The 16,595-nt window shown below is 36.1% G+C and overlaps 1 protein-coding gene and 1 non-coding gene across 2 annotated transcripts in view; both read left to right on the forward strand.

Annotated features, from left to right (window-relative positions):
- Positions 1-16,595, forward strand: part of SPTA1 (spectrin alpha, erythrocytic 1) — a 161,685-nt gene that overhangs the window by 47,965 nt on the left and 97,125 nt on the right. The window contains exons 16-21 of the mRNA XM_066255179.1: positions 1,898-2,079; positions 5,539-5,782; positions 7,426-7,548; positions 10,407-10,624; positions 11,431-11,523; positions 13,870-14,007. Of these exons, the coding sequence (XP_066111276.1) occupies positions 1,898-2,079; positions 5,539-5,782; positions 7,426-7,548; positions 10,407-10,624; positions 11,431-11,523; positions 13,870-14,007 (998 nt within the window). The remainder of the gene's footprint in view (positions 1-1,897; positions 2,080-5,538; positions 5,783-7,425; positions 7,549-10,406; positions 10,625-11,430; positions 11,524-13,869; positions 14,008-16,595) is intronic.
- On the forward strand, positions 8,753-8,860 carry LOC136327379 (U6 spliceosomal RNA). The gene has a single exon (XR_010729611.1). It is a non-coding gene; the product is annotated as a U6 spliceosomal RNA (small nuclear RNA).

The following is a 16,595-nucleotide window of genomic DNA, read 5'->3' on the forward strand; positions in this document are numbered from 1 at the left end:
TCTTTGTCTCTTCCTCCATTGGACAAGTAGTTTTCAAAATCCAACCTAAATTAATCACATTATAAATTTACAAAATTTTGTCTTCTCCATGCATGTAGTTTTTAACTAAAACTACTTTTGTTTTATTCACTTTTCAAAAATTTCTTCTTGAATAAATATTTAGCAACCATGAATTCTGTATTATCTATGTACCTAAAACCAGTGTAAATTGTTCTATGTATGTATTTGGTTCCATAGACAAGACAAGATATTATGACCCAGGTAAATTAAACATTAAAATATTGTCAGTTCCACATGTGATGTTCCCATAATATTTCATTTTTATAAATAGGGCTTGATGACTTGTTGCTTTTTCTTTTTAACCTATCTTGAAGTGTTCAAGTTCTGCTATAAGCTCTTAAATTTTTTTCCACATTCTTACTTGAATGCTTCTACTCACATTTAACCTCACCTCTTGTTGAGGGCAATCAATTATCATAATTAACACAAATAGTGAGGTTCTCTTGTTAATATTCTCTTTGTTCTAAACATCCTCTGTAGACATAACTCTGCCCTGATATAGAAGAGATATAGCATACTGATTTTGTTTGATATCATTCTAATTTTTGGTTTAGGGGAAAAAATATGACTTGGATATAAAAATAAGAAATTCTTATTACTTCCCACCATCAGTAAATGCAGTAATTGCTACATAGAAATAATGTAAAATTTTACTATAAGATCATAGAATAAAAAGTTTATCTGGGAACTGTACATAATCAATACTTTTTTGGAAAAAAAATTGTGGGGCATGGTTTTTGATGAAAAACAGGCACTAAGAGGGGTCCAACAAAGTTCTGAGAAAGACATTTATAAAAATATACTTCAAAATTTTAAACTGAGCTAAGCCCATGTTTTATAATTCTCTTGGAAAGTGCAGTGTTTGGGTTTGAATCCCTTTAAAAAGGAGGTATCAATAAAGAGCTAGAAATAACATATGAAAATACTCAAACTATTTAAAAGCTAACACTACAGTAGTGTATGTCACTGGGAATGAACTTATTGTTTTTTTGTTGTTGTTTTTTAAGAACACTACTTGGCCCTGAAAGGTTGGCTCAGTGGTAGAACATTGGGCTGGCATGTGGATGTACCAGGTTCGGTTTCCAGTCAGAACACACAAGAGAAGCAACCATCTCTGTTGCTCCACTCTGTTCCCTTTCTCTCTCCCTGCTCTGTCTTTTACCCTCCTGCAACCATGTTTCAGTTTGAGTACATCGCCCAAGCACTGAGGATGGCTCCATGGAGCATCCACCTCAGGTGCTAAAAATAGCTCAGTTGAAAGCATGGCCCCAGATGGGCAGACCATTGGCCCCAGACAGAAGTTGCCCGATAGGTCCTGGTTGGAGCACATGTGAGAGTCTGTCTCTCTATTTCTCTTTCTCTCATTTGTAAAGAGAGAAAGAAATACTTTATTCAAAAACAAATACCATCTTTGCATCTCCAGAATATATTAAAAAATATAAAAATAAAATAAAAGGGTTAAAAAATATCAAGTTCTACAAATGTAAGGTGATTTCTTTTTTTTTCAAGATTTTATTTATTCATTATAGAGAGGGGAGAGAGAGAGAAAGAGAGAGAGAGAGAGAGAAGGGTGGAGGAGCGGGAAGCATCAACTCCCATATGTGCCTTGACCAGGCAAGCCCAGGGTTTTGAACCGGCAACCTCAGCATTTCCAGGTTGACGCTTTATCCACTGAGCCACCACAGGTCAGGCCTGTAAGGTGATTTCTTATAAAATCATACATAATAGTTAAAATTTTTCTATTGTATTAGCAAAATATTGTATTCGTCTTTAAGTTGCTTGAGATATATTATTTTGTAATTATGGTACCTGTCTTATACTTAATGTTTTTTCCCAGGAACCCAGTTGTATGAAGCTAACCAGCAGCTGCAGTTTGAAAATAATGCAGAAGACCTGAAGCGCTGGCTGGAGGAGATGGAGTGGCAGGCTACCTCTGAGGATTATGGGAAAGGCCTGGCTGATGTACAGAATCTACTCAGGAAACACAACATCGTGGAGTCTGGCCTGGCAGCTCGTCAGGTTTGTTGCTAGTTCTTTGACCAGTTGTAAGCCAAAGCATCTATATATGCTTCTGAACAAACTCATAATAAGAAATTATTAAAAGAAAGAAATCAAGAAATTAAAGGTAAAAATTTAAAAATTTTTAATTGGTAAACAGCCTGTTCCCAATAATTGTTCTTATCCAATCAGTGTCATGTTTGCCTGGTGTCTCTAATCAGAATCCCAAGGCTGATAATAAAACTTTATTGACTTTTCTTAATACAATACTGCACACTCAATACAGAAACACGGTTTGTTTGTTTGTTTGTTTGTTTTAAGTTATTGGGAAACAATGGCTTGCAAAACCATACAGATTTCAAGTGCCCAACTCAACAAACCATCATCTGCCCACTGCATCATGCGCCCCACCCACCCCAGCAGTTTTTCCCTCCACCTGATTTTCTCCACCTCTGGCCATCTCCACTTACCCTCCCTCCACCTTTCCTTCTGGCCATCACCACAGTGTTGACCATGTCCATGTGTATTATATATACAACTGCTCACAAAAATTAGGGGAACAGGAAATGTGCAGATACTCCAGTACTTTCATCCTTCTGTACAGTGCATTTTCACCAATGAAATAAAAGTTGGCTTTGCATCTCACTTGCATAATCAAACAACTTTCTTTGACTTGTCATTTGCTTTTCTGATGTTCTTGTTTAATAAAGTAAAATCAAATGCTCCTTTTTTTATTGCTTCATATTCATTTTGAAATATCCCCTAATTTTTGTGAGCAGTATATGATTTTGTACTAATCCCTTGACCTTCTTTCATTATTATGCTGACTGATATAAGCTAGTCAGAGAAAGACATATACCATATGATCTCACTTATATGTGGAAACTAATGAATAAGATAAACTGATAAACAAAATAGAAGCAGAAGCGTGGACACATGGAACAGACAGATAGCTGTCAGAGGGGAGCGGGTTGGGTGGACTTGATGACAGAAACATGCATTTTATATTATATCCTGTCAATTACTAGTTAGGTGATCTTTGGTGACTTTTTTACCTTTTCACACCTCTATATCTTCACCTATAAAATAAGAGTTTGGATAAAATTGCTTTTTCTTGTGTGAGCATTCTGAAATTCAAAGCTTGTACAGAGACAGAGAGCCAGAGAAAGGGATAGATAGGGACAGACAGACAGGAACAGAGAGAGATGAGAAGCATCAATCATCAGTTTTTCGTTGCGACACCTTAGTTGTTCATTGATTGCTTTCTCATATATGCCTTGACCATGGGGCTACAGCAGACCAAGTAACCCCTTGCTCAAGCCAGCGACCTTGGGTCCAAGCTGGTGAGCTTTGCTCAAACCAGATGAGCCCGCACTCAAGCTGGAGACCTCAGGGTCTCGAACCTGGGTCCTCCGCATCCCAGTCCAACATTCTATCCACTGCGCCACTGCCTGGTCAGGCTTGAACATATTTTTGATTCTACCAGTAGTTTTTTGTTTTTTTTGGTTTTTTTTTTTTGCTTGTTTGCTTCTGTTTTACAGGTTTTTGTTTAGAAAATTGAAAACTGTACAGGTGAAGCAACTCCACAGAGAAAATAGATGTCAGAGCCAGGATTATGATACAGATGCCTAGGCTCTTAGTTTCAGGTTACCACCTCTTGACATCCCACCAGACCATTATTTAAAATAAATTTATTCAGTAAGTTTCTAGAGTATAGATACTGTATATGAATTTCTGAAGACCTCAGTGGAAATCCACTTCCAGTTGACTCAATTTCTCAGCCCTAGGAATTTCAGCTTGTGTTTAAAAATGGTTCTGCTGTTTTCCAAAAAGTCTCACTAATCTGTCTTGTTAAAATATACTTTTATTATATCTGCTTTTCGGTTATTTTGGGTTAAATAGTAAAGTCACAATAATCTACAGAAGACAAAGCAAACAAAACAAACTCAATCAGCTCTAAGAATGGCTTGATGAAGCTTGGAATAAAGTAAAAGGCTAGGGGTGGAAAAACAAAAACTGTATAAAAATGACTTTGAAATCTAACATGGAAAAAGAGTCTGGAACAAATTTTCAAAGGAAGGCAAAAACAAGATTTGATAAAAGGTAAATAAAAACATACAAAGAAGAGGAACAGCATGTGTCAATATATAATAAATATGTGACCCTTTGGGGAAAGTTAAGGCATCAAATCACCAGGAATTGGTTTGGAGTATAGACTAAAATATAATGCTTGCAAAAGAAATTTTAAAATATGGAATATTAAAGTTATATTATGCGAAGTGAAAGAAACCAGTCAAAGAAAAACAAGCACCATATGATTTCAGTTATATGGCAACCAAGAATAGAAACCAAGTCATCTATCTTCTCAGTCTTGGGCATCTTGCACTTACATTAGAGGTTTTCAAATAATGCAGTGGATTCATAATGATGAGGAGAATTATGATGTTTCAAAATCACTCTATTACACTATGATGTTCTCCAAAGTTAAAGCGTCCTTAGAGATGAGAACAGTTGGGTAGTAATAGATATTAATTTTATTCTTTATGGAGCCTTTAATTTTTTTATGGAGAAATGAGTATATGCTTTAAGAAGCTATTGATGTTTAGTGATTTGTTCCAATTGAGAAGAGATACATCAAAACCTTTATAGGTTGAGAATTAGATATCATATAATAGAGTAAGTGAACCAATGTCTACTGCTCTGATTTACCACTTATCTTTACCCCAACTAAAAGATAAAACAAACAAAAAACAATCTATATACCCACTTCTGCTAGGCCGTTTATAGTTGACCTAATTAATAAGATGGAGTGCATTTTTGTATTTATATTTGCATATAGAAATACAGCTAAAGTTATTTCCGAGGAGAAATTTTAAAACCCTGTTTCAGTATTTCTTCTTCTTCAGATAATGGCCCAAATAGTGACTCTGATTTATCCCATTCACACTGGGTACTGACCAAGGCAGAGCCTTTGCATTTCTCTTTCTGAGGTTCTGACATTTGTTACTGACATCGCATTTCATTTCATAGGCATTGCTCCTGCTATGAAACACACTTAAGCCTCAGAAGTGTTTGTTATTTACAATTATAGCTCATTTTAAAGGAAGAAAAAGAGAATGAAAGAGGACTTGAGATAAAAAAAAATTCTCCACACCATTTTCCTTAGGACCACATTTATCAACGGACCCAAACCATTAAGGTTTTATAGTTCTAGTATTTCTCATTCTCTTGACACACACTATAGATATTTGTCTTCTCTAAAATATGACTTGAAAACTACTTTCCCATAAATAACACTCTTAGATTGATGAAATGGTCCTCAATGTAGCAACCCCTTCCACTCAATTACACTGATTTGATTTAAAGTACTAACACAGCATATGTGGAAGCTGATTCTCTCCATAGCCACCCGACACAAAACTCTCATTCCTTTCTACTAAATGGCAGAATTTTCTGATATCCTTTCAATTTCTTCTTTAGGGACAGGTAGATACCATCACAGACCTGGCAATATATTTTGAAGAAACAGGCCATCCTGATGCTGGGGACATACGGGCAAGACAGGAGTCTCTGGTGTCCCGGTTTGAAGCCCTGAAAGAGCCCCTGGCTACCCGGAAGAAGAAGCTCATTGATCTCGTTCGCCTGCAACAGATTTTCAGAGACACAGAGGATGAGGAAGCCTGGATCCAAGAGACTGAACCTTCAGCAGCTTCTACCTTACTCGGTTAGTACAGCCTGAGCAAGTTGAGCCATAGGGAGAGGCCTAAGGCCTACAGATTGTTTGAATGATCTGGGATACAGTAGCAGAGGTGTGCAAAGTTTTCTTTCAGTTCTTTCCAATCTTTCATAAGAAATTTTTTTAAATGTACTTAAAAGTTTACCTCCTAAACCAGACATGAACAGTGCCCTAAACTTAAGGCTTTTGGGAAGAGCTAGAGTGTTCCACTCTTGGCTACTTGCTCTAACTTATATTATTGTCAAGCTCCTTACCTGAGCCGTGGTTACTGTTTGAGGCACCAAAAGTTTTTGTCTATATTGTCCAAGGATCCCTTTTATAACATGAGCTATTACAACTACAAAGGGGGTGAAGTAGCAGATAAAGTACATGTTTTCCTTTTCTTTGGAAGCTATCAGTTTACTATATCAGTATCAGGACACATTGAAATAGAGCAGGGGTCCCCAAACTACGGCCCACGGGCCACATGCAGCCCCCTGAAGCCATTTATCTGGCCCCCGCCGTACTTCTGGAAGGGGCACCTCTTTCATTGGTGGTCAATGAGAGGAGCACATTAGCCAAAAGCAGGCCCATAGTTCCCATTGAGATACTGGTCAGTTTGTTGATTTATATTTACTTGTTCTTTATTTTAAGTATTGTATTTGTTCCCATTTTGTTTTTTTACTTTAAAATAAGATATGTGCAGTGTGCATAGGGATTTGTTCATAGTTTGTTTTTTTTATAGTCCGGCCTTCCAATGGTCTGAGGGACAGTGAACTGGCCCCCTGTGTAAAAAGTTGGGGGACCCCTGAAATAGAGAAATAAAGTGTTTATAAATATAATGGAAATTTAATATGCATGTATTTGGAATAGCTATGAGGGTCTGGACAATGGTGACAATAAAGAGCTAGTCTGGGAAAACATCCTAAAGAGAAAAGATCTTTTGAAGGTTGGACGGGCATAAAAAATTTCTAAAGAGGCATTTAGTGTGAAGTTTTAGGGAAGAAAATTTTGTGGGGAAAAGAGGTGAATCATGAAAGAAAGACAGGCAAGCTCTACTGGGGATCTAAGAAGATGGAAGAAATTAATAATATATAGTATTTATTATATGCTTGTTAAGGTTAAGCAACAAGTGAGGCACTTTTTATAAGTTATTTCTAATCCTTACAAACAAAAATTTAAAACAGGTAACATTGTGCCACTTTATGATAAAAAAAATAAAACAGATTCAAACAAAATACTAAACTAAATTTAGAGGACTTAATAGGTCCTGACATGCAAAGAAATTAGAAGTGGAAGATCCTGATTTTTCTACCACAATATTCTAAAAGAGAATTGGTTGCATAATATTGGGAGTTTGAACTGGAAAGTTATTTGCTTTTTTGCCTATCTTCCAAAAAGAATAGTGATTTATTTATCATCTTTTGAAAGATAGTGAACTGAATTTCCTTAGTACAAAGAGGCAAGGACAATAACAAAACTGAATAGAGTTAATTCAGACAAATGGTATACATTTCAGAGCCCACTCAATGATTAGAACCTCGAAAGTAAAAATTTGTAGGTCCAAGAGTTAAAAGGGGGTAAAATAGCCTCTTATTATTTCATACACTAGAACTATACCACTCCTTAAAATGATTTTTTTTTCCTTGTAGGCAAGGACCTGATTGCCTCAAAGAATCTTCTGAATAGACACCAAATCATCCAGGCTGACATTGCCAACCATGAGCCACGTATCCAAATGATAACAGAGAGGGGAAACAAAATGATAGAGGAAGGTGTGTGTGATTCACATTGAGTTGAACAATCATCCTTATGCCAAACTTATGGAAAAGTTTGCTCAATTTTAGGGCTTTAAGGGAATATAAAGGTATCTGACTTATCTAATGCAGAAATTTTGGGGGAATAAACAAAATGTTTGTGTATTCGAATAATAGGAAACTCCCTACTTCATGAGCCAGTCGTTTCTATTTTTCTGTGAATCTAAAATTATTAAAATAAAACATATTACCCTAATAATCAATATGATTTTCTGTAGAAGTTATAAAATTCAGAATTTGTAAAACAAATCAAGCCCTTTTTCCACATGGAAACTTCCAAATTTGTGAAGACATGTCTGAGGTTCCCGATGTCTCACAGTCTTTATGATAAATAGCACCATTTCTTTACTTTTTTATTTTTTGCTGTAGTAATCTCAATGTTTTTCTTCCTCCTGGTCTCCCATCTTCAGAAACCTTTATTAATTAAATACATTTTAGAACTAAATATCATATACCAGGTGTGCTGTAACCAGTGTGTATTGCATTGGGATTTTTCTCTCTATTGATTCAAAAATAAATTACTGCCAGAGAGTATCCAGGTATCAAAAGTATAGTTTATGTCTCTTGGTCTTGTTTAAGAGACATAGACAAGAGTGTGGTGGTTATGGCGGGGGGGAAGGGGAGGGGCACAAAAAAAACCAGATAGAAGGTAACAGAGGACAATTTGACTTTGGGTGACGAGTATGCAACATAACTGAATAACAAGATAACCTGGAGATGTTTTCTTTGAACAAATGTACCCTGATTTATTATTGTCACCCCATTAAAATTAATAAAACTTTTTAAAAAGCAACCTTAAAAGAGTATAGTTTAAAATTCAGATTGCAAAAGAAAATTTTAGATCTCAGTTGAGTGATTCAAACCTAAAAATGTTTATTTGGGATTTCTATTATACAGTAGTGACTTACCTTTTTTTTTTCCCTTGAACTCTCCAGCTGTAATTGTGGATTTTATCTATTTCTCTTTTTAGTTCTTTTAGTTTAGTGTCATGTTATTGAATGTTATGTCTTCTTCATGAATTTAAATTTTTAGCATTGTGATATAGCACTCATTGTCGATATCTGGAGATTCCCTAAAAGCTACTTGACTCATGTTTGCATATGCATTTCTCCATCCTTTCGCTTGCACTCTGTTTCTTTATATTTAAAGCAATTTTCTTGTTGTGCTTGCTTCAACATCACATATACTAAAATTGAAACAATACAGGGAAGATTATTATGTCTAATATACAAGGATGACACATAAATTAAGCAACGCTAAGGATAGGTATCATATATTTAGCCATTGCTTTAACTTTATGCCATCTGGTAATTTTCCCCTATTATTTGAAGCATTTGGACCACTTGCATTTTTTATTACTTTTTTATTGTATACTGTATTGTATGCTCACTCCCCCAAGTCAGGTCCTGTCCATCATCATTTATGCCCCTATACTCTCCTCCACCTCCCTCTGCTCCCAGTAATCCCACATTGTTGTCTGTATTGATGAGATTTTTTGTTCTTTTTTGCTTTATTCCTCCAACTCCCTCTCACCTAGCCCTCCCACACCCCCATAGCTGTCAACCTTTCCTCTATATATGAGTCTGTCTCTATTTTGCTTGTTAATTCATTTTTTTAAATTAGATTTCACATATGAGTAAAATCATATTTGACCACTTATATTTAAAGTGGGTGAGTTTAAATTTAACATTTTGCTGTTTTTTTCTTTTCTCCATCAGTTTCTGCTTTCTTTGGATTAACCATGTATTTTCTTTATAGTTTTATTTACTGTCTATAATTGTTTATTAGCTATAGTTCGGTGGTGTGTATGTGTATGTATGCATGTGTGCATTTATTCTAGGGTAGTGATTCTCTCATTCTTGTTTTGTGGTTTTCATAATGATGCTAATACATTTGTCTTTTTTAGCATCATTATTTTATAAGTGTTCAGTGAGGTTTTCTGGGGCCTATATGATGTGTGATACGGCCATAACTCTAATGGTTAATGAAATATTGTATATGCTAGTGTATGCATTAATATTTTTTTTTGATTTCTAATATAGTATCTATCCATAGATATCATCATATAGGAAAAAGCTTAAATGCTTTAAATATTAAATTATAAAGGAATCCTGGGAGTAAAATTTTAAGATTAATCAGTTTAATATGGTAGGGGACCTCTCTGCATATTTTGAAGCTCCATCTCTGTGTAGTAGCTTGTTCTTTAGTACTTGGGTCCATAAGTTCTACCTGTTTTGTCTTCCCCCAACTCTGATTTCTGTCTCCTCAACTCAGTGTGACTTCTATTTCTGTTTGGGTTAACCCTCCAAGCACTAGAGCCTAGAAACTCTTCCAGACATAAACTGACAATCATAAGGCATACCTAATTTCTTTCCTTTCTCTCAGGAGTCAGAATTCTTTGCATATTGTTTGAAAATCATTGCATTTTATCATTTTCTGTCCTGCTTTCTAATTGTTAGGTGGAGAAGGATTCCTGTAATAATAAGTCCTTAAGGGCCAGAAATAAATATCTGATGAATTTTCTGTTTAGCAAATATATGATTTTGGAACTTTGAGCATTACCCACACATAGATATTTTGCTTTCAGGTCTGTATAACAGAATATACCACCTAATTAACCTCCACACAGACCCACTTACATCACCACACATACCCATCTGTCTTTTATTAATGTACAGTATTTAAGTAAAATGTCACATTGAGTACATCTAGCATCATCTTTACACTTCTCTTTTTCTCCTCAAGGTCACCAAAATGATTAAATTGTAATAAGTGTTAATGAGGGCAACATTACCTTTTCTATAACTACTCCATAGGACACTTTGCTGCAGAAGATGTTGCCTCTTGCATTAAAAGTTTGAATGAGAATATGGAGTCTCTTCAGTCTCGAGCTGCTAGACGGCAAAATGATCTTGAAGCCAATGTCCAGTTCCAGCAGTATTTGGCTGACCTGAATGAAGCAGAAGCATGGATTAGAGAGAAGGAACCTATTGTAGACAATACTAACTATGGGGTTGATGAAGAAGCAGCTGGGGTAAGTCAGATATGAGGATGAACATTGTCTAGTGTTGACTAAATAGTATCAAATTAATTTATGAGACATTTACAAGTTTTGTTAGATTATTTGGGGTTTTCAAAGTGATATGGTAGCTTTTGGACTTCATCTGATGGAATACCCTCAGAGTTGGCAGACATCACAAAAAATATATTACATTTTCTTAATTCCACAGAAATCCATAGATTTCCTAGAGATTGTTAAAAGTCAAAAAGCGTGACTAGAGACCCATGCCTGTGTTGGTCCTATCTTAATCTTTCCAGAGTAACCTTGAGATTTCACAAACCAACAATAATTTTAAAATATAATCACTTTAAATACTTTTTGAAATAAAATTGGACAGACATGTTGAGACAAGAAGAAAATCAAAAGTCATATTATCCCTCATATTCATTTCTTTGTTTTGCTTATTGTCCTGTGGAAAGACAATACAGTATTTAATAAATTTCCAGCAAGAGAAATAATTAAAATAATATCCCAAGTCATGTGAATGTTTAAGTCTACAAAGTAACATTATCATCAGCACCCTCTTTTAGCTATGATGTGGGTTAATAAACTGTTAGTGCACTTTTGACTTCATGTTGATTGAAGCAAATATGTTGAAATTGTTATTTATTTTTTAACTCTTATTTTCTTGATACTTGCAAATTTAGGGTTAAAATATTTATATTAAATAGAATATTAGGACAATCAGAATAACACAAAGTAATACTTGAAACATCCCCTAGAGATGCTTACTGATCTTTTTGGATTGCTTCTGATGATTTTCCCATCAAAAAATCCAGGTTCTTCTAAAGAAGCATGAAGCCTTCCTAGTGGATCTTAATGCATTTGGAAACAGTATACAAGCTCTACGTGATCAGGCAGAAACCTGCCAGGTAAGAAAAATTTAAGGATGACTAGAATCACAATCCCCATAACAAAGGAAAGGAATTATCTTTATTACTGGTGTTTACTTTCTAAAATCCAGGACACAATTGCAATGAAAATGGTAAGTTCTTTGATCTTAATGTGCAGAAATTGTTGCATCTTCATAGCATCTACAGAGATTTACTCTATAAGAATTTCTGGATAAGTGTAATTTTTTGCTTTCCTCTCTTCTTTCTTTTATATTTCCACTATTCTTTCTTAATTATTTCTTTTGTTTGCATCTCTTCCTTGTACATTCCTTCTTGATTTCTTTGCTTCCTGTCTTAATTTTCTTATGCCAACACTTATTAAATGTCTATCATAAGCAACCATGAATAAAAAATAATCTTGATTTGCAGGAAAATTACAGTCTATTAGAGTGTCAGAAAGTTAAACAAATAAGAGCACATAATAGATATGTGAACAGGAAAAGGGATAAAAAAAAAAAGTATTTTATTTTCCAGGAAAGAGCACTGAAGTTTTTTAAAAATTTAATAACTCACTTTACCTGAGTTATTTTTTCAAAGGTGATTTAGTGTGCAGACAAGGAGAAACACTTTTTTAGTTAAAAATATAAGAGAGCAAATGAACCAAAGCACAAAATAATTGTGTATTTAAGAGATAAGAAATGCAAATGGTTGAAAATATGAGAATGTCTAGGATATAAGGTAAAAAAGAGTGTCCTGAAGAGTAAGAAAATTGGAATCAACTAAATGATATTGTCTCCTGTTGTAGAGGGAAAAGAGAAACATTCTTACATTCAAAGGATTCTTTCTACTGAGAAGCTGGAAACTAATGAAACTAATACATTGCGAGTAGACAAAAGACATAGACTCACCATGTCAAGTCAATATATATTGACAGAGCTTCTAAGCTGTGTATTTGCCAAGCTGTGCACAAAGGGTGTCTAAATAAGAAGAGATACATTTATGCATAATTTATTAAGAAGAAACATGGAGCCCTGGCCGGTTGGCTCAGTGGTAGAGCGTCGGCCTGGCGTGCAGAAGTCCCGAGGTTCGATTCCCAGCCAGGGCACACAGGAGAAGCGTCCATCTGCTTCTCCACCCCTCCCCCTCTCCTTCCTCTCTGTCTCTCTCTCTTCCCCTCCCACAGCCAAGATGGCCCGGGTGCTGGGGATGGCTCCTTGGCCTCTGCCCCAGGAGCTAGAGTGGCTGTGGTCGCGACAGAGCATCGCCCCCTGGTGGGCAGAGCGTCGCCCCCGGGCGCATGCGGGAGTCTGTCTGACTGTCTCTCCCTGTTTCCAGCTTCAGAAAAATGCAAAAAAAAAAAAAAAGGAAGAAACATGGTACTTGAATGATATAAATTCAGAGGACTTTGTAAGGGAGGTAAATCTTTAGCTCCAGTCTGAAAGTGTGGGTCATTACTTAGGCAGGTATATTTTGATCATTCTCTCAAAGATATGGTATTTACAGAATGTAAAATTCAGAGACTAGCTTGAAGAACAGGTTGCTTGCTAAAGGGAGATGCAATATATTTTATCTGAGTTCACATTCTCAGTTTTTGAAATGCTGTAACCTTCCCTGTGAAGCCCACATTTCCTTGATATAATTTAAAGGTCAAGGTGTTATAAGGATTGTTAGTGGAGGCCCAGGGAATGGTAAAGGTAATGAGAGATTGATAATAGATTTTTAACTTTCAAAAACAACATTTTGGTCCTAGCCAGTTGGCTGAGTGGATAGAATGTCAGCCCAGCAACTGGACCTCCTGGGTTCGATTCCCAGTCAAGGTACACAAGAGAAACAACCATCTGCTTCTAACCCCCTCCTTGTTCCCCTTCTTTTCCTCTTCCCCTCCTGCAGCTAGTCACTCCTTTGGTTTGATCATGACCCTGGGCACTGAGGATAGCTCAGTTGGTCTGAGCTTGTCAGCCTCAGGTGTTAAAAATAGCTCAGTTGATTAGAGTATTGGCCCCAGATGGCAGTTGCCAGCTGAATCCCCATGGAGGCACATGTGAGAGTCTGTCTCACTATCTCTCCTCCTCTCACTTAAAAAAAAGAAACATTGATGCCTCCTTTAACATTTAATATATTGAATATTTCTAACAAAGTACATACTTGCTCACTCTGTATTCATATTGCCCATCTTCCTTGTTCCCTGAGAAGTGTTAGGATGGGGTAATATCTCTGAAAACAACATGTTATGATCTTTCTGTTACTGTCAGCTATGTAAGAGGTTCCAGCCAAAGGATCTTTTGTCCTGTCAGGCCCAGGGACAGTCTCACACTATTAGGTTCTATAGAGAGATGTTCCTGATTGGCAGCTTACTTACAAGGTCTTCTTTCTGTTTTTGTTTAGCAACAACAGGCTGCACCGGTGGAGGGGGCAGCTCAAGAAGAGAGGGTTGTGGCTTTATATGACTTTCAGGCCCGCAGCAACCGAGAAGTCACCATGAAAAAAGATGATGTTTTAATTCTTCTCAGTTCCATCAACAAGGTGAATATCCCTTCTAACCTTCTTCCTGTTATCAAAAAGATAGTTTTTTCCACAGTCATCTCTTCCAATCCTGCCATATATCCATATTTTGGTCAGTCAACAATTCTCTGTTGCTGTCACTCTTGAATAACCATAATATTTTAAAAGTATCTTTCCTCCAGATACTGTGTGGGATGCTGTACATATCGTTTGGCATTATAATATAAATTACAGTTAACAAAATAAAGACTGAAAAGTTATAAGTAATTAGTGTTAAAACATATAAGTGATTAGTGGTAGTTCTGTAATATATTTAAAGGATTAAAATGTCCCTTTCTTCCATTTTTTGACTAATTTCTCTCTTGTGCCAAATGTTCCTAGTGATGGAACAACAGTGGCTGGGGTTAGGATGAGCCTGAGTAAGGTAAGTCTTTGTCAGCTTGATTTTCTTTATTTTTTCATAATGAAACTCAGATGTATTTGAAGTTTGATAATAATAAAATAAAAGAACTTGGTTACAGCTGAAGTTAGTAAGGAAATTTTAAGCTTTAAATATTTCAACAAGAAAAGAATTTAAAAAGTTACCTAATTAATTCTTTAAGCCATCACCATAACTATCTTTTAAATTATTTTTAAATTGTATTATTCAATTATAATTGACATCCAGTATTATCAGGTATATAGTATAGTGGTTAGATTATCATATAGTTTACTAAGTGATTCCTGCAATATTTAAAATACTCACCTAGCACCACACTTAGTTATGAGAATATTGACTATATTTCCTATGCTGTAATTTACATCTCTATGTCTATTTTATAAGTACCAATTAGTACTTCTCAATTTTTTAGCTTTTCACCTAGTCCCCCAAAACCCCTCCCCTCTGGCAACCATCAGTTTGTTTTCTGTATCAATGTTCCTATTTCTGTTTTCTTGTTTGTTTAGTTTGCTCTTTACATAGGTTAAATAATATAGTATTTGTCTTTCTCTGTAAGGCTTATTTTATTCAGTCTGATTACCTCTAGATCTATCAATACTGTCTCAAATAGTAAGATTTTATTCTTTTTTATGGTCAAGTAATATTCCATTATAAACAAAATTAAGCAAAATTAGGTTTACAGTTTCTAGTATGTAAAACATTGAGTTTATTTTTGTATTATTACTTATTAATTATTGTATTTTCATATTAAAAACTGTAAACCTACATTTGCCAACCCTGTATATGCACCATAACTATTTTATCTACTTGTCTTATCTACTTGTCTACTTTAAATATATATATGTATATATATATATAAATTAATTGCTCCTATACTCTCTCTCTTACCTCCCCTCATCCTCCCTTCCCCTGGCAATCACCACACTGTGTTCTTGCCTATGATTTTTTTCTTTCTTTTCTTTTTTATTTTTTTACTTAATCCCTCTAATACCTCTACCCACTTCCACCCCCACAGCTGTCAGCCTGCTTTCTATCTATGCATCTCTCTCTATTTTGCTTGTTAGTTTTTCATTGTTGTTCATTCTAATGAACAATAGAAATCTATTCCACATACGAGTGAAATCATATAATGTTTGCTGTTTGTGGACTCGCTTATTTCATGTAGCTCCAGGTTCATCCATGCTGCCACAAAGAGTGGAATTTTTTTTTTCAAGAAAAATCTCCAGATAAAGAAGTTAATGAAGTGAAAGCAACCAAACTATCAGATACAGAGTATAAGATAGTGGTTATAAGGCCGTTCCAAAATCTTAAACTAAGAATATTCTCAGTGAGAATTTAAACAAAGAGATAGTAACCATTAAAAAGGACATAGAAGGCCCTGGCCGGTTGGCTCAGCGGTAAAGGGTCGGCCTGGTGTGCGAGGGACCCTGGTTTGATTCCCGGCCAGGGCACATAGGAGAAGCGCCCATTTGCTTCTCCACCCCCCCCCCTTCCTCTCTGTCTCTCTCCTCCCCTCCCGCAGCCAAGGCTCCATTGGAGCAAAGATGGCCTGGGCGCTGGGGATGGCTCCTTGGCCTCTGCCCCAGGCGCTAGAGTGGCTCTGGTCGTGGCAGAGCGACGCCCCGGAGGGGCAGAGCATCGCCCCTGGTGGGCGTGCTGGGTGGATCCCGGTCAGGTGCATGCGGGAGTCTATCTGACTGTCTCTCCCCGTTTCCAGCTTCAGAAAAATACAAAAAAAAAAAAACAAACAAACAAAAAACAAAAACAAAAAAGGACATAGAATCCATAAGAAAAAAAAGAACAGGTTTGAAATGACTAATACAATATCTGAAATGTGATTGCTCCAGAAGAAATCAAGAGTAGATTAGATGAAGCAGAGGATCAAATTAGCAATTCAGAGGACAAGATAACAGTAAGCATGCAAGGAGAGCAGTGAAGAAAAAAGAGAATTAAGAATGCTAAAGCCCTAGCAAGAATGCTAAAGCCCTAGCAGGATAACTGATTGGTTAGAGCATCATTTGAACACAGAGGTTGCTGGTTCAATCCCCAGTTAGGGCACATACAGGAAGAGATCAATGTTCTTATCTTTCTCTCTCTCTCTCTCTCACTCACTCTCTCTCTTTCTTTTCTCCCACTTCTCCTCTCCTTCCCTTTTATCTTGCTAAATCAA

Source organism: Saccopteryx bilineata, chromosome 2 (assembly GCF_036850765.1).
Source record: "Saccopteryx bilineata isolate mSacBil1 chromosome 2, mSacBil1_pri_phased_curated, whole genome shotgun sequence".
Taxonomy (NCBI): domain Eukaryota; kingdom Metazoa; phylum Chordata; class Mammalia; order Chiroptera; family Emballonuridae; genus Saccopteryx; species Saccopteryx bilineata.